This window comes from Manis pentadactyla, chromosome 1 (genome assembly GCF_030020395.1).
Source record: "Manis pentadactyla isolate mManPen7 chromosome 1, mManPen7.hap1, whole genome shotgun sequence".
NCBI lineage: Eukaryota > Metazoa > Chordata > Mammalia > Pholidota > Manidae > Manis > Manis pentadactyla.
The window spans coordinates 64,576,941-64,601,576 of NC_080019.1; the positions used below are offsets into that span (position 1 = coordinate 64,576,941).

The 24,636-nt window shown below is 43.0% G+C and overlaps 2 protein-coding genes across 2 annotated transcripts in view; one reads left to right on the plus strand and one right to left on the minus strand.

Annotated features, from left to right (window-relative positions):
* SLC6A20 (solute carrier family 6 member 20) overlaps nt 1-20,608 on the plus strand; it is a 58,095-nt gene extending 37,487 nt beyond the window's left edge. Inside the window, exons 8-11 of the mRNA XM_036883340.2 lie at nt 14,058-14,262; nt 15,409-15,568; nt 18,133-18,298; nt 19,196-20,608. Coding sequence (XP_036739235.2) covers nt 14,058-14,262; nt 15,409-15,568; nt 18,133-18,298; nt 19,196-19,345 — 681 coding nt within the window. The 3' untranslated portion in view covers nt 19,346-20,608. The remainder of the gene's footprint in view (nt 1-14,057; nt 14,263-15,408; nt 15,569-18,132; nt 18,299-19,195) is intronic.
* Nucleotides 20,609-21,595: 987 nt separating this feature from the next.
* The window catches only part of SACM1L (SAC1 like phosphatidylinositide phosphatase), a 109,208-nt gene continuing 106,167 nt past the window's right edge, over nt 21,596-24,636 (minus strand). Inside the window, exon 20 of the mRNA XM_036883314.2 lies at nt 21,596-23,480. Within this exon, the coding sequence (XP_036739209.1) occupies nt 23,344-23,480 (137 nt within the window). The 3' untranslated portion in view covers nt 21,596-23,343. The remainder of the gene's footprint in view (nt 23,481-24,636) is intronic.

The following is a 24,636-nucleotide window of genomic DNA, read 5'->3' on the forward strand; positions in this document are numbered from 1 at the left end:
TCGTATCTTAGTTCATTTTCGGGGTAGCCAAATTAGGCTTGGATCCTCTGTATAAACACAAACAGACCCTTTGCCTACACTTTTATATGTCCTTTATATCATTGTGTAGAACTCATTAGAGGTCACCACATAGGAACTGCATTTTTTTTTTTAATCATTAATCTACACTTACATGACGAATACTTTGTTTACTAGGCTCTCCCCTATACCAGGTCCCCCCTATATACTCCTTAACAGTCACTGTCCATCAGCGTAGCAACCTGTTGTAGAATCACTACTTGTCTTCTCTGTGTTGTACAGCCCTCCCCTTTCTCCCACCCCGCTATGGATGCTAATCTTAATACCGCTCTTTTTCTGCCCCCCCTTATCCCTCCCTACTCACCCATCCTCCCCAGTCCCTTTCCCTTTGGTACCTGTTAGTCCATTCTTGAGTTCTGTGATTCTGCTGCTGTTTTGTTCCTTCAGTTTTTCCTTTGTTCTTATATTCCACAGATGAGTGAAATCATTTGGTATTTCTCTTTCTCTGCTTGGCTTGTTTCACTGAGCAAAATACCCTCCAGCTCCATCCATTTTGCTGCAAATGGTTGGATTTGCCCTTTTCTTATGGCTGAGTAGTATTCCATTGTGTATATGTACCACATCTTCTTTATCCATTCATCTATCGATGGACATTTAGGTTGCTTCCAATTCTTGGCTATTGTAAATAGTGCTGCGATAAACATAGGGGTACATTGGTCTTTCTCATACTTGATTGCTGCATTCTTAGGGTAAATTCCTAGGAGTGCAATTCCTGGGTCAAATGGTATGTCTGTTTTGAGCATTTTGATGTACCTCCATACTGCTTTCCACAATGGTTGAACAAGTTTACATTCCCACCAGCAGTGTAGGAGGGTTCCCCTTTCGCCCCAGCTTCACCAACATTTGTTGTTGTTTGTCTTTTGGATGGCAGCCATCCTTACTGGTGTGAGGTGATACCTCATTGTAGTTTTAATTTGCATTTCTCTGATAATTAGCGATGTGGAGCATCTTTTCATGTGTCTGTTGGCCATCTGTATTTCTTTTTTGGAGAACCGTCTGTTCAGTTCCTTTGCCCATTTTTTAATTGGGTTATTTGTTTTTTGTTTGTTGAGGCATGTGAGCTCTTTATATATTCTGGACGTCAAGCCTTTATCGGATGTGTCATTTTCAAAGATATTCTCCCATACTGTAGGGTTCCTTTTTGTTCTATTGATGGTGTCTTTTGCTGTACAGAAGCTTTTCAGCTTAATATAGTCCCACTTGTTCATTTTTGCTGTTGTTTTCCTTGCGCAGGGAGATATGTTCAAGAAGAGGTCACTCATGTTTATGTCTAAGAGGTTTGTGCCTATGTTTTCTTCCAAGAGTTTAATGGTTTCATGACTTACATTCAGGTCTTTGATCCATTTTGAGTTTACTTTTGTATATGGGGTTAGACGATGGTCCAGTTTCATTCTCCTACATGTAGCTGTCCAGTTTTGCCAGCACCATCTGTTGAAGAGACTGTCATTTCGCCATTGTATGTCCATGGCTCCTTTATCAAATATTAATTGACCATATATGTCTGAGTTAATGTCTGGATTGTCTAGTCTGTTCCATTGGTCTGTGGCTCTGTTCTTGTGCCAGTACCAAATTGTCTTGATTACTATGGCTTTATAATAGAGCTTGAAGTTGGGAAGTGAGATCCCCCCTACTTTATTCTTCTTTCTCAGGATTGCTTTGGCTATTCGGGGTCTTTGGTGGTTCCATATGAATTTTTGAATTTTTTGTTCCAGTTCATTGAAGAATGTTGCTGGTAGTTTCATAGGGATTGCATCAAATCTGTATATTGCTTTGGGCACGGTGGCCATTTTGACGATATTAATTCTTCCTAGCCATGAGCATGGGATGCGTTTCCATCTGTTAGTGTCCCCTTTAATTTCTTTTAAGAGTGACTTGTAGTTTTCAGAATATAAGTCTTTCACTTCTTTGGTTAGGTTTATTCCTAGGTATTTTATTTTTTTTGATGCAATTGTGAATGGAGTTGTTTTCCTGATTTCTCTTTCTGTTGGTTCATTGTTGGTATATAGGAAAGCCACAGATTTCTGTGTGTTGATTTTGTATCCTGCAACTTTGCTGTATTCTGATATCAGTTCTAGTAGTTCTGGGGTGTAGTCTTTAGGGTTTTTATGTACAGTATCATGTCATCTGCAAATAGTGACAGTTTGACTTCTTCTTTACCAATCTGGATTCCTTGTATTTTTTTGTTTTGTCTGATTGCCGTGGCTAGGACCTCCAGTACCTTGTTAAATAACAGTGGGGAGAGTGGGCATCCCTGTCTAGTTCCCAGTCTCAGAGGAAATGCTTTCAGCTTCTCGCTATTCAATATAATGTTGGCTGTGGGTTTTTCATAGATGGCCTTTATTATGTTGAGGTACTTGCCCTCTATTCCCATTTTGCTGAGAGTTTTTATCATGAATGGATGTTGAACTTTGTCAAATGCTTTTTCAGCATCTATGGAGATGATCATGTGGTTTTTGTCTTTCTTTTTGTTGATGTGGTGGATGATATTGATGGACTTTCGAATGTTGTGCCATCCTTGCATCCCTGGGATGAATCCCACTTGGTCATGGTGTACGATGGTTTTGATGTATTTTTGAATTCGGTTTGCTAAAATTTTGTTGAGTATTTTTGCGTCTACGTTCATCAGGGATATTGGTCTGTAGTTTTCTTTTTTGGTGGTGTCTTTGCCTGGTTTTGGTATTAAGGTGATGTTAGCTTCATAGAATGAGTTTGGGAGTATCCCCTCCTCTTCTATTTCTTGGAAAACTTTAAGGAGAATGGGTATTATGTCTTCCCTGTATGTCTGATAAAATTCCGAGGTAAATCCATCTGGCCCGGGGGTTTTGTTCTTTGGTAGTTTTTTGATTACCGCTTCAATTTCGTTGCTGGTAATAGGTCTGTTTAGATTTTCTGTTTCTTTTTGTGTCAGTCTTGGAAGGTTGTATTTTTCTAGGAAGTTGTCCATTTCTCCTAGGTTTCCCAGCTTGTTAGCATATAGGTTTTCATAGTAGTCTCTAATAATTCTTTGTATTTCTGCGGGATCCGTCGTGATTTTTCCTTTCTCATTTCTGATACTGTTGATTTGTGTTGACTCTCTTTTCCTCTTAATAAGTCTGGCTAGAGGCTTATCTATTTTGTTTATTTTCTCGAAGAACCAGCTCTTGGTTTCATTGATTTTTGCTATTGTTTTATTCTTCTCAATTTTATTTATTTCTTCTCTGATCTTTATTATGTCCCTCCTTCTGCTGACCTTAGGCCTCATTTGTTCTTCTTTTTCCAATTTCAATAGTTGTGACATTAGACCGTTCATTTGGGATTGCTCTTCCTTTTTTAAATATGCTTGGATTGCTATATACTTTCCTCTTAAGACTGCTTTTGCTGTGTCCCACAGAAGTTGGGGCTTAGTGTTGTTGTTGTCATTTGTTTCCATATATTGCTGGATCTCCATTTTGATTTGGTCATTGATCCATTCATTATTTAGGAGCGTGTTGTTTAGCCTCCATGTGTTTGTTTGCCTTTTTGCTTTCTTTGAACAGTTTATTTCTAGTTTAATGCCTTTGTGGTCTGAAAAGTTGGTTGGTAGGATTTCAATGTTTTGGAATTTACTGAGGCTCTTTTTGTGTCCTAGTATGTGGTCTATTCTGGAGAATGTTCCATGTGCACTTGAGAAGAACGTGTATCCTGTTGCTTTTGGATGTAGAGTTCTGTAGATGTCTATTAGGTCCATCTGTTCTAATGTGTTGTTCAGTGCCTCTGTGTCCTTACTTATTTTCTGTCTGGTGGATCTGTCCTTTGGAGTGAGTGGTGTGTTGAAGTCTCCTAGATTGAATGCATTGCATTCTATTTCCTCCTTTAGTTCTATTAATATTTGTTTCAGGTATGTTGGTGCTCCTGTATTGGGTGCATATATATTTATAATGGTTATATCCTCTTGATGGACTGAGCCCTTTATCATTATGTAATGTCCTTCTTTGTCTTTTGTTACTTTCTTTATTTTGAAGTCTGTTTTGTCTGATACCAGAATTGCAACACCTGCTTTCTTCTCTCTGTTGTTTGCTTGAAATATCTTTTTCCATCCCTTGACTTTAAGTCTGTGCGCGTCTTTGGGTTTGAGGTGAGTCTCTTGTAAGCAGCATATGGATGGATCTTGCTTTTTTATCCATTCTATTACTCTGTGTCTTTTGATTGGTGCATTCAGTCCATTTACATTTAGGGTGATTATTGAAAGGTATGAATTTATTGCCATTGCAGGCTTTAAGTTTGTGGTTACCAAAGGTTTAGGGTTAGCTTCTTTATTGTCTTACTGTCTAACTTAACTCGCTTGTTGAGCTATTATAAACACAGTCTGATGATTCTTTATTTCTCTCCCTTCTTATTCCTCCTCCTCCCTTCTTCATATGTTGGGTGTTTTGTTGTGTTCTCTTTTTAGGAGTGCTCCCATCTAGAGCAGTCCCTGTAGGATGCCCTGTGGAGGTGGTTTGTGGGAGGCAAATTCCCTCAACTTTTGCTTGTCTGGGAATTGTTTAATCCCTCCTTCATATTTAAATGATATTCGTGCTGGATACAGTATCCTTGGTTCAAGGCCCTTCTGTTTCATTGCATTAAGTATATCATGCCATTCTCTTCTGGCCTGTAGGGTTTCTGTTGAGAAGTCTGATGATAGCCTGATGGGTTTTCCTTTGTAGGTAACCTTTTTTTTCTCTCTGGCTGCTTGTAATACTTTGTCCTTGTCTTTGATCTTTGCCATTTTAATTATTATGTGTCTTGGTGTTGCCCTCCTTGGATCCCTTGTCATGGGAGTTCTGTGTACCTCTGTGGTCTGAGAGGCCATTTCTTCCCCTAGTTTGGGGAAATTTTCAGCAATTATTTCTTCAAAGACATTTTCTATCCCCTTTTCTCTCTCTACTTCTTCTGGAATGCCTATGATTCTTATATTATTCCTTTTAGATTGATCACTCAGCTCTCTTAAAATTCTTTCATTCCTGGAGATCCTTTTATCTCTCTCTGCATCAGCTTCTCTGCGTTCCTGTTCTCTGTTTTCTAGTCCATTAATGGTCTCTTGCATCTCGTCCATTCTGTTTTGAAGTCCTTCCAGAGCTTGTTTTATTTCTGAATTCTCCTTCCTTAGTTCTTGCATATTTCTCTGCAAGTCCATCAGCATGGTTATGACTTTTGTTTTGAATTCTTTTTCAGGTAGACTGGCTAAATCTATCTCCCCAGATTCCTTCTCAGGGGAAGATGTAGCAGATGCCGAAGCTGTCTGGGTTAGTCTTGTCTGGATCATATTTTTTTGCCTTTTCATGTTGACAGGTGCTATTGACTGTCAGCTGGGAGGGCCAAAATTTTCACTTGCTACTGGCCTTCCTTTACTGGGACAACTGCGACCCCTAGTGGCTTGTGTTGGGTAATTGCGTGTAGACTGGGTCTTTGTGTCTTGCCTGGCCGGAAGGGAGAAATTTCCCTTTCTGTGGGAGGAATTTGTCTCAGGCTGCATCTCTGCTTTCGCAGCGCCCGGTGGGGTAATGGATGGGGGGGCTGCTTGACTGTTTGCCTCCGTGAGGGGTCTCAGAGCTGTTGCCCAGGGGGTTAGTGCACCCGGTTTTCCCTGTAATTTCCAGCTGCTGTACTCTGACCTGGGTTGTTTCCATCAAGCTGTTAAGTCCCTATCCCTTTAAGACTTTCAAAAAGCCCCCGCTTTTCTTTGTCACAGGGGCATCAGCTTCAGCACCCGCTCAGAGGTCTTACTCCCTGTTCCCCCAGTATCCAGGGCCCCCTGGGCATGTACTGTGTCTGCGCTCTGGCCCGGATGGCTGGGGCTGGGTGTTCAGCAGTCCTGGCCTCCGTCTCCCTCCCACTCTGCCTATTCTTCTCCCGCCAGGAGCTGGGGGGAGGGGCGCTCGGGTCCCGCAGTCCGGGGCTTGTATCTTACCCCTTTCACCTGTCGCTGGGTTCTCGCTGGTGTAGCTGCAGTCTGGCCACTGTCCTGCGTCTTCTGGTCTCTCTTTTAGGGCTAGTTGTGTTTGTTGTATTTTCAAAAGTATATATGTTTTTGGGAGGAGATTCCCACTGTCCTACTCACGCCACCATGTTGGCTCCGCCTCCATCTTTAGGGTTTTTTATGTACAATATCATGTCATCTGCAAATAGTGACAATTTGACTTCTTCTTTACTAATCTGGATGCCTTGTATTTCTTTGTGTTGTCCGATTGCCCTGGCTAGGACCTCCAGTACTATGTTGAATAACAGTGGGGAGAGTGGGCATCCCTGTCTTGTTCCCAATGTTAGATGAAGAGCTTTCAGCTTCTCGCTGTTAAGTATGATGTTGGCTGTGGATTTGTCATATATGGCCTTTATTATGTTGAGGTACTTGCCCTCTATACCCATTTTGTTGAGAGTTTTTATCATGAATGGATGTTGAATTTTGTCGAATGCTTTTTCAGTGTCTATGGAGATGATCGTGTGGTTTTTGTCCTTCTTTTTGTTGATGTAGTGGATGATGTTGATGGATTTTCAAATGTTGTACCATCCTTGCATCCCTGAGATGAATCCCACTTGGTCATGGTGTATGATCCTCTTGATGTATTTTTGAATTCAGTTTGCTAAAATTTTGTTGAGTATTTTTGCATCTATGTTCATCAGGGATATTGGTCTGTAATTTTCTTTTTTGATGGGGTCTTTGCCTGGTTTTGTTATTACAGTGCTACTACTTCAAGAATAAGTTTGGAAGTATTCCCCCCCCTCTTCTATTTTTTGGAAAACTTTAAGGAGAATGGGTGTTATGTCTTCTCTATATGTCTGATAAAATTCAGTGGGGAATCCATCTGGCCTAGGTGTTTTCTTCTTGGGTAGTTTTTTGATTACCGATTCAATTTCATTGCTGGTAATTGGTCTGTTTAGATTTAGGTAATTGCATGAAATATCTGTTTCTTCCTTGGTCAGTCTTGGAAGGTTGTATTTTTCTAGGAAGTTGTCCATTTCTCCTCGATTTTCCAGCTTGTTAGCATGTAGGTTTTCATATTATTCTCTAATAATTCTTTGTATTTCTGTGGGGTCCGTTGTGATTTTTCCTTTCTCATTTCTGATTCTGTTTATGTGTATAGATTCTCTTTTTCTCTTAATAAGTCTGGCTAGAGGCTTATTTATTTTGTTTATTTTCCCAAAGAACCAGCTCTTGGTTTCATTGATTTTTTTTCTATTGTTTTATTCTTCTCAATTTTATTTATTTCTTCTCTGATCTTTATTATTTCCCTCTTTCTACTGACTTTGGGCCTCACTTGTTCTTCTCTTTCCAGTTTCAATAATTGTGACTTTAGACTATTCATTTGGGATTGTTCTTCCTTCTTTAAATATGCCTGGATTGCTATATACTTTCCTCTTAGAACTGCCTTCACTGCATCCCACAGAAGTTGGGGCTTTGTGCTGTCATTGTCATTTGTCTCTATATATTGCTCGATCTCTGTTTTAATTTGGTCATTGGTCCATTGATTATTTAGGAGCATGTTGTTAAGCCTCCATGTGTTTGTGAGCCTTTTTGCTTTCTTTGTACAATTTATTTCTAGTTTTATACCTTTGTGGTCTAAGAAGTTGGCTGGTATAATTTCAACGTTTCTGAATTTACTGAGGTTCTTTTTGTGGCCCTTTACGATCTAACCTTCTAACTTTAACTCACTTACTATGCTATTATAAACACAGTCTGATGATTCTTTATTTCTCTGCATTCTTATTCTTCCTCCTCCACTCTTTGTATGTTAGGTCTTAGTATGTGGTCTATTCTAGAAAATGTTCCATGTGCACTTGAGAAGAATGTATATTCTGCTGCTTTTGGGTGTAGAGTTCTGTAGATGTCTATTAGGTCCATCTGTTCTAGTGTGTTTGTTCATTCCCTTGTGTCCTTGCTTATTTTGTCTGGTGGATCTGTCCTTTGTAGTGAGTGGTGTGTTGAAGTCTCCTAGAATGAATGCATTGTATTCTATTTCTTCCTTTAATTATGTTAGCATTTGTTTCACATAGTCGTTGCTCCTGTATTGGTTGCATATATATTTATAATGGTTATATCCTCTTGTTTGACTGCCCCCTTTATCATTTGTAATATCCTTCTTTGTGTCTTGTTACTTTCTTTGTTTTGAATTGTATTTTGTCTGATACAAGTACTGTAACACCTGCTTTTTTCTCCCTATTGTTTGCATGAAATATCTTTTTCCATCCCTTTTTCCATCCCTTCACTTTTAGTCTGTGTATGTCTTTGGGTTTGAGGTGAGTCACTTGTAAGCAACATATAGATTGGTCTTGCTTTTTTATCCATTCTATTACTCTGTGTCTTTTGATTGGTGCATTCAGTCGATTTACATTTAGGCTGATTATTGATAGATGTGTACTTGTTGCCATTGCAGGCTTTGGATTCATTGTTACCAAAGGTTCAAGGGTAGCTTCTTTACAATCTAACCTTCTAACTTTAACTCACTTACTATGCTATTATAAACACAGTCTGATGATTCTTTATTTCTCTGCATTCGTATTCTTCCTCCTCCACTCTTTGTATGTTAGGTGTTTTATTCTGTACTCTTTTGTGTTTCCATTGACTGCTTTTGTGAATAATTGATTTTATTTTTTGCCTTTAGTTAGTATTTGTTTGGTCTGCTTTCTTTGGTGTGGTTTTATTTTCTCTGGTGACATCTATTTAGCCTTAGGAGTACTTCTATCTAGAGCATTCCCTTTATAATATCCTGTAGAGGTTGTTTGTGGGAGGGAAATTCCCTCAACTTTTACTTGTCTGGGAATTGTTTAATCCCTCCTTCATATTTAAATGATAATCATGCTGTATACAGTATTCTTGGTTCAAGGCCCTTCTGTTTCATTGCATTAAATATATCATACCATTATCTTCTAGCCTGTAAGGTTTCTGTTGAGAAGTCTGATGATAGCCTGATGGGTTTTCCTTTGTAGGTGATCTTTTTTATCTCCCTGGCTGCCTTTATTTATTTATTTATTCTTATTTTTATTAAGGTATGATTGATATACTCTCTTATAAAGGTTTCACATGAAAAACAATGTGGTTACTACATTTACCCATATTATCAAGTCCCCACCCATGCCCCAATGCAGTCACTGCCCATCAGTGTAGTAAGATTCTGGCTGCCTTTAATACTCTGTCTTTATCTTTGATCTTTGCCATTTTAATTATTATATGTCTTGGTGTTGTCCTCCTTGGGTCCCTTGTGTTGGGAGATCTGTGGGCTTCCATGATCTGCGAGACTATTTCCTCCCCCAGTGTGGGGAAATTTTCAGCAATTATTTCTTCAAAGACACTTTCTATCCCTTTTTCTCTCTTCTTCTTCTTCTTCTTCTGGTATGCTTATAATGTGAATATTGTTCCATTTGGATTAGTCACACAGTTCTCTTAATATTCTTTCATTCCTGGAGATCCTTTTATCTCTCTCTGCCCCAGCTTCTCTGTATTCCTGTTCTCTGATTTCTATTCCATTAACAGTCTCTTGCACCTCATCCAGTCTGCTCTTAAGTCCTTCCAGAGATTGTTTCATTTCTGTTGTCTCCTTCCAGACTTCATCCCTTAGCTCTTGCTTATTTCTCTGTAGGTTCATGAACATGGTTATGACCTTTATTTTGAATTCTTTTTCAGGAAGATTGGTTATTTCTATCTCACCAGGCCCTGGTCTGAGTGATTCTTGACTGGACCAGATTCTTCTGCCTTTTCATGGTGATAGAGGTAGTCGTAGGCAGGTGGCACGTGTGTCAGCTGGGAGTACAAAGTCCCTTCCTACTTGCTGGCCACCTTGCCCTTCTCCGCTGCCTGTGTCAGTTACCCACACACCAGGAGCAGCCTCTGGGTTAATGCCCTGAGCTGCTGTGGGTGGGGCACTCCTTGGAATAGCCCAGAGCCCTGCAGGGAGTGGCAGGCAGGCCGGGTGTGCTCTCCTGCGAGAACGGCACCTCTTTGTGCCTTGCCCCTGCTTCCTCTGTCTGTGCCGGGCAGCTGTGCACTGGCGGCTGCCTCTGGGTCTGTCTCAGGTGGCTTTGCGCTGGAAGGAGACTCTGTGTGGTTGCTGTGGGCAGGGCCACTCTCCAGCTCCTCCACCGCTGTGGTGGGGCAGCCAGTTTGGTTGCAGCACCAGCCAGGGGGAATGAATGGCAGGCTTCTTATTGCCATGAGGGGCTTTAAAGCTGCATTGCCACCCAAGACAATAGGGCACCTGAAGTTCCTTAGGATTCCCAGCCTGCTGGGCTGAGTGTGCCGGGACGATTTTGTCCACCTGTTAAACCCTTGTCCCTTTAAGACTTTTAAAGCACCCACTTTTCTTTTGACTCAGGGGAGCCAGCTGTGGGGACCCACTTGCAGTCTCAGTCTTGGATTTTACTTTTCCATTTCTCTAATATCCAGTACACCATGCAGTGTGTGTCTGTGCTCCCAGTGCAGATTACTAGGGCTGATTATTTAGCAGCCCTGTGCTTCCACTCCCTCCCCACTCCGACTCCTTTCCTCCCGCCGGTGAGCTGGGGTGTGGGGAGTGCTTGGGTCCCACTGGGTCACGGCTTGTATCTTACCCTTTTCGTGAGATGCTGAGTTCTCACAGATGTAGATGTAGCCTGGCTGTTGAACTGTATCTTCCGGTCTCTCTGTTAGGCATAGTTGTGTTTGTTGTGTTTTCAAAAATATATATGGTTTTGGGAGGAGATTTCCGCCGCCCTACTCATGCTGCCATCTTGAGTCTCTCCTGGGAACTTTTATTTTTTACACATTAATTTTAGGGTCAATTTGACAGATTCCGTTAGAGGGAAATCCCTTTAGGAATTTTTATTAGAATTGCATTGATTTTGTAATGTAATTTGGGGAAAATTAATATTTTTTCAACTGTGACTTTTGATTTAGGAATATGCTTTATCTCATCATTCACTCAGCTCTTCTTTTATATTCTTCAACTAGTTTTTTCCATGAATATCTTGGCACATCTTTCATTAACTTTATATCTAGGTAACTTAATCTTTTGTTATTGTGAAAGGTGTCTTTTTTCCTATTTCTATCATTGTTTATTTTTGTTGTGAAAGAAAGCTAAAGATTTTTGTATATTGATCTTTTATCTAGCAACCTTGATCAATTCTCTTATTAATTCTCAGTATTTGTCTACATATTTGCTTCAGTTTTCTCTGTAAACTCTTATATCATTTGCAGATATAATTTGCATTTTTAAAAATCCTTGTATTTTATTCCTTTTTTCTTATTGTATTTGCTAGGACTTCTAGCACAATGGAAGTGGAAATAAGAGTGAGCATATTTGCCTAATTCTTACATTTAATGTAAATACTTCTAGAGACTACTTCTACAGAATGTCTGGAAAGAATACTTTTCAAGAATAAGGAATAGTGAAGGTCCATAGCTCTGGCTGCCAGCAAGTTAGCTGGAGATTGTTTGGCACTTTGTCTCATGGGTGGAGCCATTCTAGGTCATTTCATGGGTGAGGCAACAGTTTGTTTCTCCTGGCTCCCTGCTTACACCAGCCCGTGGCATGAGCCTCCCTCCCTGGGCAGGAATCAGATGCCCAGCCCCCAAGCCCCAGGCTTAAGGCCTAGATCCCATTCAGGTGACCCATGAGGGCTTTTGGCTTCAGCTCCTGTTCAAAAGTCTCATTTCAAATTTCCTTTTTGTTTTTGGCACCTGGGAGTCTTCCTCACTTACTTTTGAGCTTGGCTGAACATCCAAGAATTATGTGGTTATTGATTTATTTAGACTTTTTTTCTGTTGTGTTTGTTCTTAACCCCCTGCCCCCATCCACTCCACTTTATTCTCTACCATTTGGAATTTGTATATTCTATTTCTTTTCTTGAAATTTTCCTATGCATATTTAACTTAACAAACTCCAAAAATTAAAAATATATTCTTCCCTAAACAGTATAAGGTATTTAGAACACTTTCATTCATCCTTCTTGCCTTAAATACCATTTTTGTTTGGTTCTGTCTTCTGAAACCCATAAATTGGATGCTACTGTTATTCTGTATGACAGTATTTGTATTTACCTGATGTTTGCCATCTGGTTTGTCCATCATTTCTTCTTGCATCCCAGCTGTCTTCTGGGATTTTTTTTCTCCCTTAAGATTCATTCCTTTACAACAGGCTTCTTGGCAATAAATTTTCTCCGGTTTTGTTTGCATGTACATGTTTACATTTAACCTCCACTTTTTAAAGTCAATTTTCCCAAGTAGAATATTCCAGGTTTACAGTTATTTTCTCTCAACACTTTGAAGATATTTGCCGGGTGATTCTGGTTTCAATCTTTGCTGTTAAAATATTCTTTCAGTCTGTGCACCCAGTCCACCAGTCCTTTTGGATTTCTCTTACTGTCTTTCCTTTGTCTTTGGCCTCTGCAATCCAAGCATGTATGTATTTTTATTTTTCCAATCTGGGCTTTGGTGAGATTGGGCTTCCTGGATCTATGGATTCATGTATCTTAAAAGTTTTAGAAAATTCATACCTATTATCTCTTAATCATTGCTGCTGCTTTCTATTTTCTCCTTTTGAAGTTTCATTTAGACCTATGTTAACCTTCTTGTCATACCCTGCTATGTCTACTAATTTCTCATTTATCTTTTCCCATCATCTTATCCTATTTTTATTGATTGATTTTGCTTCATTATGATTCATTCCTGAGGTGTATCTCCCAGTTCACTAATTGTCTTCAGTTGCAAGTGGTATTAATTGTTAATTGAGCCTTTAAATTCAGTAATTTTTTAGACACTGTTTTTTTTCAAGTTTGCTTTTTCATTCCAATAACTTTTTGTTATATGTTTATCTTAGTAATTTTATCTTTCGTTTCTTTAAACATGTCATCTGTAGCTGCTCCAGTGGTGGCGATAGGCAGGAGAGTGAGAGCAGTCTGCCTTTGAGGGGAAGAATGCTTCATCACTGACACTGTTGAGAATTGTCAGTTCAGGATAACAACAAAAAGCAAGCCAACTTTAGTAGGTTTTAACAAAATTCTCTACCAGTGATCACCCCCTTATTGTCTGCACCCAGGGCTGGTGAATTCCATTGTCTCTGTTGGTATGCCATTGAGATTATTTATATTCTTTTTTTTATTGAAGTATCATTGATATACAGTCTTATATTGGTTTCAAATATACAGCACAGTGGTTCAGTAGTTACCCCTTCTAGTGCAGTTACTATCTGGACCTGACCTATATTCTGAATCTGACAGTTCAGTATCTGCCACTCTTGGGGAAAGGTGTGCTAAATCTTATTTCTTATTCCTGCTAAATCTTCACTCATAGTGACTTCTCTTCTTACGGGTTTGTACGTCTCTGTTCGCAAGCTTACTGCTAGATCATTCCTGGTGGTCCTGTGGGGCTACGTCAGGAAGCTTTCCTTCAGAGAGGGCTTGCTTCTGCTGCTTCTGCTGGTAGCCAGGGGGCCTCCCCAGCCCAAGGCCCCTTTAAACCTCCTCAGGGGCTTGTCTTTAAGCAGGAGTTCCAGGCTCTGTTTCCACAATTGAGTATCTCCATAGTAGTGTTATCACCATAGGGATCTGGCCCCTGAGCAACCCTATCCCTCCTGGTTGCCTGTTAGCCGCTCCAGCCTCCCACCATTCTAGCTCGTTTCTCTGGCTCCACCATCCCACCTCAGCTCCCAGCCACTGAGGCCTCGGAACACTTCATAGTCATGATACTGGAAGCAGAAGTCATCCAAACATTGTTTTATTATATTGTACCAAGAACTTACGTGATTGGGCAGAATTTATGTGAGAGGGGAGCTCAGTGTTCCTAGTTGACTGAAAGGCCTCCTCACACTTTGTAAATAGGGGTTCCTGACAGCTCACATTTCCATCCAGCCCAGCTAAGCATGAGGTGCTGGTTTGCAAATGGAAGATCCAGCCTCAGATGTGGCTTCTCCTGGCCAGTTCCAAGGTCCACCAAGTTGCTTAGCATTGGGAGTGTTTAAGGGAGTGTTTAAGTGTCCCTCGGATGTGTAACTGGCCTCTTCTCACCGTGGCAGGCAGTCCAGGGCACTGGCCTGGTCTTCATCGTCTACACAGAGGCCATTAAAAACATGGAAGTGCCCCAGATGTGGTCTGTGCTCTACTTCTTCATGCTGCTGATGCTGGGCATTGGGAGCATGCTGGGGAACACAGCGGCCATCCTCACCCCTCTGACCGACAGCAAGGTCATTTCCAGCCACCTGCCCAAGGAGGCCATCTCAGGTGAGAGTGCCAGCCAGTGGAGGAAGGGCGGTGCAGGGAGGGCTGGGATGCTGTGGGGTGGCGAGCAGCTAGGGGCCATACGCTGGTTGATATGGCCCCCAGGGGCTGCGGCAACCTCACGGCAGCCCTGCCATGGCCTTCACCTTGTCTCCGGCAACCTGGGACTTGGCACCTGTGAATCACCCCATGCACCTGGCTCGTGGCGAAGTGAAGGGGCCACCCCAACCTTGGCAACAGGCCAAAGTCACCAACCTGGCACTCAGAGCTTTCCAGGCTAGGAGAGAACCTGCTTTTGTCTTTAAATGAAGTATAAAAATTATACCATGTACGTTTCTTAAGCACAAACTCAATGAATTTTACTTATGTATCCCCCAAAGTAACCATTACTTGGTCAAGATACAGAGCATTTCCAGCACCCCAGAAAGCCCCTTCTCACCCCTTCCGAGTCAAAATGCCTCCCAGAAGTCACCTCTATTCTGATTACTATCATTTTAGGTTTGTTTTTCCTGCTCTTGAGTTTCATATAAATGACATCACAGTATGTACTCTGTATCTGTCTCCTTCACTTAAGCTCTGTCTGTGAGGTCCACCTACATTGTTGCAAGCGGCCATCTCTGACCCTTTCCAACCTGTGTAATAATCCACCACAAGACTACAGACCATGATTTATCCACCCATTCTGCTGTTGGTGGACACCGGGTTGTGGACCCTGTGGCCCCCACCCCCGCCTTTGATGATACCACTTCACCGCATCCAAGACGTCCCTCCTCCCAGCCAGAATCAAACCCATGAGTTCAGGGGCTGAGTTGTTGAATTAAAGGGCAACAGCCCCACAGCTTAGGTCATATCCTGGGACAGCAATGCCCACGACTTTCTGTTTTGCACTGAGCTTTGTGGCCCCTGCAGGACACTTCGTGAAGTAACATCAGTGACTCGCACGGACTCTCCTTGGGACACCTTTGCCCCACCCTCCACACACATGCATGTGGCACATTCAGAGAGGCCGATGCCAACTGCAGTTCCACCCCACGTGGATGAACCAATTCGACCAAGTCCCCTTCAGGTCCGTGGGCCCGCAGATCCCATTGAAAACTGGATGAACAGGCGGGGTCCCAGGCCGGTGAGCAGATGACCTTGTGTCCCCAGGTTTGGTGTGCCTCGTCAACTGTGCCATCGGCCTGGTGTTCACCACGGAGGCCGGCAACTACTGGTTCGACATATTCAACGACTACGCCGCCACCCTGTCCCTGCTGCTCATCGTCCTGGTGGAGTCGGTGGCCGTGTGTTACGTGTATGGGCTGAGGAGGTGAGGAGGCCCCGCCCCCACGGCCGCATTGGTTCTTTTGACCCTTGATCCCAGCTACTTCCCTGCCTCACTTCCATCCTCGTTTTGTCTTCAACCAATATTTTCTCGATTTCCTGTATTTTTTCTTCTTTTTCCGTGATATTTGCCTGTTGACCCTACTGGACCCCATTGGTTTACTGGGGCTAGGAATCGTGCCCCCAGACCCTAGACACTCTGATCATTTGTGAATATTAGTGTTTTTCAAGCAAGCTGACCAAAGCTCATTTGATAACTTATGCCTTAGAAAATTCGGCATCTCAGGATGTCAAGTTCTCAATCCCGGTGCACAGTGCAGCCCTGGGATGTTTTAAATCTTCCCAAGTGATGGAATGTGCGACTGGGCCAAGAACCACTGGTCTAGAGCTGCTTACAAACTAGAGCAGGCATCAGAACCAGCACTGGGCCTCAAGAACCCGCTGGGGTGGGGCCCAAGAATTCACATTGCTGAGAAGTTCCGGGTGAATCTGGGACCACTGGTCTGGGGAGGCTTCCACACTAACTGTGGGCCCAGAGCAGCAGCATAGACACTGTCAGGAAGCTTGTTAGAAATGCGGAGTCGCGGGCCCACCGGACCCACCTTGAGAAGCAAGTGTGCCAAGTTCTGTGTCCCCTGGCCCGTCTTTTCCAATCCTCAAACTGGCTTGGAGGCAGGGTGGGGGGACCAGGCGTGACGCTCTAGGAGCCAGGCCCCCTGAGCCATGTTTCCCACCGTGTCCCTGGAAGCATAGGGTCCCGTGCCAGGCTGAAGGATTTCCGTGATCAAATAGTCCCGGGACATAAAGTTAAGCGAGGCTAAAAGTTCTTGCCTGTAAGACTTCTTGAAGCCTTGAAGGCAATTGTGAATCTCAAAGAGGGGGTTATAATTTGCAGCATTTCCAAAACGTTTTTGGTCAAGAAATGCCTTTTTAAAATCTTCCCTTCCCCACTCCCTCCCTACACATTGTGTTAAGAGTGACCCACTTCCCCCATTTTCCCTGGACTGAGGGGTCTCCGGGGACGTGAGGCTTTCAGTGTTAACACTGGTAAAGTCCCAGATAATCGGGGACAGTTTGGTCTCCCAGGAAATGCCAGTCTAGAGGGGAAATTAGATTGGTAACCTGAGAGGGTTGGTGTTCCAGGCTGAAGAGAGGGGAGGACCTCAGACCTACGGGAGGTGCTGGAGAGGGCGCACAAGCCCACCGAGGGGCTGGTGCTGAGCGGCGAGGGGGCAGGAGAAACAGTGTCCTGGGAGTTTCTGTGTGGCCTGATCCGGGAATGACCTAACCGGAGACTGGCGGCCTTCTACCTGCTCAGGGAGACAGCGTCATCTAGTGACCACTTGGTGATAGTGCCATTCTGCTTTTATTTCTGCAGCCAGCTCTTCCCCTTCCTCCTTCCAGGGTAGGGGATGTAAAGGGACAAGGGAACCGCAACAACACTTTCTGCCATATGTAGTCTTAAAAGTCCCAGTTGTTCACATTACGGACACGAGTCGTCATGGTCTGGAGCCTGGGGACCAGCAGCAGCCTGGGCCGAGCTGTGGTCTCCGCAGGCATGCATGGAGACTCGGGACTCGCCGCAGGTCCAAGAGAGGCAGGTGGCTGTGGCTGCAGCTGGTGACGGTCTCGCCCTGCCCCGCCTCCACCCCCTTTCAGTAGCTGCCTCTCCTGCCGTGGGGAGAAGTTCGAAGGCCCTGGACTGGAGGCAGTACACCCCTCCGGTTCTGGGCCTGGGCCTGCCACCACCTAGGTGCCCTCAGGCAAGTCACCTCGCAGCCCTGGGCCTGGGTCCCTTCCCCTGGGAAAGTGCTGACAGTACTTTCCACATTTAGCTGCATGTATGTTAGAAAAATATATGATTAGCCTATCAAATTCATGATAAAATGGATGCTGTTGACCTATTGCTGAATTTAGGTAGAGTCCATGGAAAGAAAAAGGAAAGAGAGAGAGTCTGCAGACCTGCCCAAAGTCACAGTAGGGGCCTGTGGGCCCCTCTGCTCTAGATTCTCCTCCCCAGCCAGCTCCAGCAGGCCGCGGCCAAGCACTGCAGGCCCAGGCTTGGTCTCCCTCCATCCAAGAAAACCTGCAGAAGAGATTTCCTTCTGGGGGCATCACTAATGGGCTGTGGGGCCGTTAGCAGGGTGGGAGGGGTGGGGAAGAGCTGCCCCTTGGGGTCTCTGGTGTTGAGAACTAGCTTGAGAGACCTTACACCATGCTGTCTGTTCCTGCTGTCACGGGGAGCTGCCCTGTGGTCTACACGAGCATTTCATCTTTAGGCTGGGGCCAGGAAGATGTCTTCTGATGCCCACTCATCTGTGGGTGGTTGCTTTGCATGCCCCAAACACTCCGTGGCGGCCTCAGGGGCACTTCTCCCCTCCCTGTCTCCCCACCACTCTCCCCAGAAGACATGGGAGAGCAGCCCAGCGGTTGTGTTCAAGTGTCAGCAGTACCCAGAACAGACTCTTGCTAAGCAAGAAGGGATGTGCAAGCAGACCCCTAACTCCACAGTATGGGTAATCAGACCTTCTCTCCCCATCTTCCAAATAGATTTGAAAGGGACCTTAAGGCCATGACTGGCCGCACTCTGAACTGGTACTGGAAGATCATGTGGGCCGGCGTAAGCCCCGCGCTCATCATCAGCCTCTTTGTCTTCTACCTGAGCGACTACATCCTCACGGGCACCCTGCAGTACCAAGCTTGGGACGCCTCCCAGGTACCTGCTGGGTGTTTTTTTTTACTTATTATATTCAAAAAACAAGATAATACTTTCAAATTGCTAAAACTATTTCTGAATATTTCTTCCCTATTTCTGTACTTGTCAGGATAGAGCAAAAAGAGTAACAGAAAAGTAACAAAAAGTCTGTGAGTTGGTTCCAGCACCATGCTTGCTGTGGCATCTTGCACCCTTGCTTTACTAACTGCACTTGGCTGAGAATGAACACCTGGTCCCCTGACGGAGCTGTCCCATGGCTCCCTGGTGGAGAGGTGGCATTTATTGGCTTTGGGCTTCCTCAGTTCTAATGCATTTGATTTCTGGGAAACATCTGTTGCCACCAAGTAGATGCAGAGAGCCATCAGGACTGCTGTCGCGACAGAGCTGTGCTGTTCCATATGATAGCCAGCAGCCACCTTGTGGTCATTTAAACTTAAATTCATTAAAACCAAATATAATTTAAAATTCAGTTCTTCATTCTCACTGGCCACATTTCCAGCACTCGGTAGCCACCTGTGCCTAGTGGCTGCCTTCTGGATGGTACCGATAGGGAACATTTCTCTCATCACAGAAGGTTCTACTGGCAGCTCTAGCCTGAGGTTGCCCGCTGCATTTAGGTGTCTGAATGGTGCCTCAGAAGCAAGGCCTTGACTATTCTGTGGTTCCTCTCGGAGGCTCCAAACTATGGTTCCAAGCACCCTGGCTGAAGTTTATGGAAGAGAAAGAAGCCAAGGGGAGTCAGTCTTCCCAGCATTCTTGCTGGCTGGCTGTGGAGTGGGTGGCCATGTGTAAGGATACCCAGCCCAGCCACCCTCTGCCCACCACACAGGGCCTCTGCACCAGGCCAGACATTCCACTTGGGAAGGATCTTTGCCCACACTCAGCTTCTCCTTTCAGGGCCAGCTTGTGACCAAGGATTACCCCACGTATGTGCTGGCCGCCACTGGGCTGCTTGTGGCCTCCTCCACCATGTGCATCCCCCTGGTGGCCCTGGGAACGTTCGCCATGCGCTGCCTCAAGAGGGGACACACAGCCTCCATAGCCTGAGGACTGGGCTTCCCAGACAAAGCAGTCTGCTGCTCACTGTTTTATGGCTACTATTTGGAGGTGGAACCTCATCAGCTGCTTCTTAAAACACTTAACTCCCGATGTGCTCACCCATTATCTTCCTGAGTCTATGCAGAAGTTGGGACAGCGCGGAGGAAGGAGATGCCCTGACAGAAGGCACACCCCCCTCACGAAGCGGCCCTTTCTTCCTCTGCCTCCCCTCAAGGTAGCACTGTGCTACCTGCTTGTCACCAAAGAGGCTGGCTTTTCAAAGCCTCTCTTGAATATTAGAGGGCAACCGTTTTTAGATTAGTTTGAAAGGTTTTCTAAGTGCCTAAGATGACGTATCGGAAAGTCACTGGTGAACAATCAGCTTTTTTGAGTTGCAGTGAATGGGCAGTTGCTGTGTGCTCCTCCTTCCCTAAAAGGATCAACTGGTCATAAGAAAGGCGGCCTTTGGGTACAAGAAAGAAGGCCTTAATTCCCTTACCAAGGGGATCACTCTTTTCTAAACTGAGGTCTTTCATGGTGGGTCCAGGACCAGTCCTCTTACAAAAATTGCCACAAATAGTTTGCAACTCCCTTTGGCACAGTTAGGCATGGAGTTGGTGCAGGTACCCCTGCCCCAAGCGCTCAGTGCTTTGCAGAAGGTGCTAGAGCCACAGTGAGGATGACAGTGAATCTGATTACCCGTGGACTTAATGCTATATTTGGACATGATGGCAATTCTTTACAGGAAAGACCACGAACATTACTTATAATTTTAAATTATTTATCTGTACATAAGTTTTCTAAAATGTATATAATTCAAACACAGCACCTTATAACTGAAGACACCATATTCATGATACAGCACTAGCCCACCATGCAAATATCTTTTTTTTTGTAATAATAAGTAGGTCAAGGTTATCCCTTAAGTGAGAGGGTCCCTTCCCACTCTAACATTCTGTGCTTCACTGAGATCATGGAATCTATGGAAGTGTCTTTGGGTAGGTATGTACAGACATCGTTAGAGACACTCAAACACTCACTTGGGACATCAGCTGGAGATTTTTTGGCTTTTACCTCTCATAACACAAGATTTTCCCCCATTATGTAAACATACAGGCTAATTTTTGGAAAAAAAAAAAAAAGAAAATAAAAAGGAGAATCCATCCAGTCTCTTTTGATCTGTCACCTTTTTCCATGCTTACCTTCCCATACAGCTAGTGAAGCCACACCAATGCAGTGTATGCAGACATGCACATGAGAAGATGAAAGTTAGGCTCCATAAGAAAAATTAGGGAAAAAAATGTCTAATTTGTTGGATTTAAAACAGAATATGAGCTCTTCTGAATTGCTACAGAATCTTTCCAACACTTTTGACAGATGTCCTGGACAATCTACCCGTCTTAGGATGTTTCTTTGGCTGAGGCCACAAGAAACCACAGTAGGTATAAATATGACCTTTGAACCATCCTGAAGGGGAAAGAGTGTGTAAGCTACTGTATTAGATTTTCTAAAACTTACATAGAAAAATTAATTTATAACTGTGCTACTTTATAAATAGAAAAGCTGGGGCAAAGAATTAACTAACACACCCATCATTTCCTACTCAACATTGGTGAGGGGAAGAAAAGCAAAGCCAGATTAAACATCTCCTTGCAAGGCAAAAAGCACATCTACAAATATGAACTTCCTTAACCAGAACTTGACCAGTCTCTTACATAGGAATGCCAACATGTGTGCAGGGAAGGAAGGAAGCTCTGTAGTCATGTGCAGAGAACCGATACCTGGAACGGGCACAAGGTGGCCTGGGCAGCTCTGCGCCCTCCCCGAGGGGGAGTATGTACCCCAGATGCGTCCCCCAGGGGATTTCACCTCCCTTCCCGCATATCCGAGAAGGTGCTAGCATCAGCATTTCCCTCACGCCCACCGGACACCTTCCTGGAATTTGAGAGAACATTTTCTAAGAAACAAAGTGCCCCACTTCTCAGCTGAGAGCTGAATCATGGGACATCTTTTCATGGACATTATACTTTATTAAATATTTTCCTCTTTTTATCTATAACTAAAAATCAACTACAAGGAAAAGCACTATTTATTACATGATAGTAACTGGAAAGTAGAATTTCAGAAACAATTTTCTTGCTTACTTACATTGTCTAACTTTTCTATAATCACCATGTATTCCTTGAATGATTTTCCAATTTTTTAAATAAAAAAGAATATTCCTTTCAAGACAAAGTACAGGGCCACCACAAACAGTAATTAGAAAAGGATATGACATTTTATTTTCATTTATGGATGTACAGTACATGAATCCAGAAATAAAATCATTGCAGGATTCTGAAATATTAATACCTTAAAATCTAACGCACCAAATTAGTCCATTTGCTGCCAAGCAGCCACATCAGCAGTTCGGATTTGGTCTTCACTGTAGCCGTTGAAACAAGCTCTTACCTTGAAATGCCCAGTAGCATCTGAGTAACATATTACAGCAGACATGGACTAAGTTCCAGTATTTCACCTTTGGAGCAAATTATGCTTATGGTCCACATTAAGACTAGGCAGTTCTAATCACTTACCCTATTTGTGATTTTATTGTGAAAATCAGATTAATGACTGATTTTAAGCTACAGAGGGTTTTCCAGCTATTATTTCCTTTAAAGTTTCTAAAAGCAACAACTCTTGTTAACATTTATAAAAGACCATGTTGAAAAAAAGTAATGTTGAAATAAAGGCGCTTTTAGAGATATTTAAAGACAACATAAGGTATTACTACTGGAAACAACTGTACATATTTTTAAGCACACACAAATGTTGTAGCAGTATTTAATTTAATTCAATTGTTTTAAAATAGTGGCCATTATACTACCTTACATACTTTTCTAATATTTAAACCTCATTAATTACAATTAAGTATACAGCCCAACTTATAATTAGAACTATGCACAGCTTCTAAAGCATATTTTTCAGGTTTGTTTTGCACATAAATTAAAGTCTACATTGGTCCTTGATTTGGAGAACTCTACATTAGAAGCACTTGTTTTTAGACGCACTTATTCATAGCTAACAAAACTTTACCGAGTGGAAAGCATCAATGGTACCATGTGTGGAAAAGCAGCTGCTGCCTCCAAGTACAGTATCAAATCCAGCACAAGACCCTCTTGGAGGTTTGCATGTCCCAGTAATGACACCAAAAACACCAAAGCATCCAGGAGGAAGCAGCTTACCAACCAAGGATACTTTCCCCACTGGGCCAATCCTTAGAACTGAGGTGGCTTTGGACCTTTAGCATAAGAGATAAACTTTACATTCTTTGATTTCATTTACACCTTTTAAAAAAGATAAAGTATATTTGAACTTTTTCATCACACTTAAACTGCTGGTCCGACCACAGCAGTCCAGGCTGACTGAACTCAGAAGGCAGCCCAACTGAAACATCAAAGGGATACCAGACCCCCATTCTCTGCCTCCCTGCCAGGACACCACAGACTGACTTGTCCAACTATTTGATGTATGTGAAAGACGTACATTTTATAAACGTATTATAGTTAGCTTATTAAACTTTTAATGAAGGCCCAAAGATGTGTGGAAAAGTATGTTGCTTAACAATGACTGCTTCTACAATGACAATGAAATTAAGCTGGAAAAATAATTTTACTGTTTTAAATAATGAAAAAAGCTAGATTTCTTAAATATATTACTTATTCTGCAACAGCTGATTAAACTGACAGTGAATAGATTCCTTCCATTCTGTGAGCTGAAATTCAGGTTATACTTTAATTATAGAAGAGCTCAAATTATAAATACAACTGTCCCAAAAGTAAAGAGATCATCAAGGCAATAACATCAGATACGATACTCTAAGTCATCACCCCTATAACAGAGCACAAGATGTGCTTTTGGATAAAGGCTTTGAGAAACCTCAGGCTGATGTGGAAAGCAGGTCAGTAAAGACTCCAGTTCTGCATAATGGAATCTTCCAAGCCAAGCCGCTTTCCACAGACACAAATTCAGTCTATCTTTTCTTTCTGGACCAATCTGGGAGCATCAACAAAATCTTTGCCATTATAAAGAATAATTAAAAACGTTCCAATGCTTGCAACTCCCCAGAAGAGTACATAGGCCAGTGTTTCTGTCCAAGTGTCACCTATTGATATATAAAAAAAAAATGGTTGATAATACAAGTCATTTTATTGACATCAGATCCAGTGTTCAGTCATTTAATGCATCTTGACAACATTAAAGTTTACTGGCACACAGGAAAAATACTAGAACCTCTCAATTAAGGTTTAAACCAGCAGCTCTCAAACTCTGACATCGGAATCCTTTTCAGGGCTTGATGAACACTGACTGCTGGGCCCAGGCCCAGATTTCTGATTCAGCAGGTCTGGGATGCAGCCCAAGAATCTGTGTTTCTGTTAAGTTCCTAGATGATGCTGATGCCATCAGCCCAGAGGCCACACTTTGAAAAGCACTTGACTAAACTACTTCATGTTATATCACCCAAATAATGGTAATTATTTTTGGATTATACACTTAAGTATTTCAAGAAACTACTACTAATAGTTTGGTTCATAATCCTATCTTTGACCGATATTAGCCATAATCAAAATACCTACACAAAAAATAACTTTATATACTATGTATGCTTCAGAAAAATTATGTATTAAAGTCAAGTGTACATAAAAAATATAAAGTTTTAATACCATACTTAACACAGATCTCCTGATAATGCATTTTTTTCAAAGTCTAGAATCCATGAAGATTAGCAGCGAGTGAGTGGCAAAAGGCCTATATTGTTCTGCTCCTTGAATAGTTTGAACCTAGTAGTCTGCTCCTTGAATAGTCGCTTCTCTCCCTTAATAGCCCTGGCCTGTCTCCTGAGAGGGAAACGTGCAGAGGCCCACAGCCAGTGAGAGAGCATGCCAGCAGGGACACCAAAGTCTGCATTCTGTCCTATAGCTGTTGGAGATCATGCTGCATTTATTTTCTGTTCTCTTAAAAACCAAAGCAGAAAGAGATTCAAGATGGCAGAGTGAGAGATGAGACAGAGAACTCCTCCCAAAACCACAAATAGTATGAAAACAGAGTTAATACAACTAACTCTAAAACAGCAACAGGAAAGAAGGCTGAACCAGACTGCATTCAGATCTCACAAACAGAGCAGACCTCAGGACACAGGGTAATGTACCAGAGCCTTAATCCGGTGGAACCCAGGCCCTTCCCCCACCCCAGCTCACGGGGGTGGGGGGGTGGGGGGGAGGAAGAGAAATGGAGCGGCGGAGGGGGTGGAAGCCTGGGAC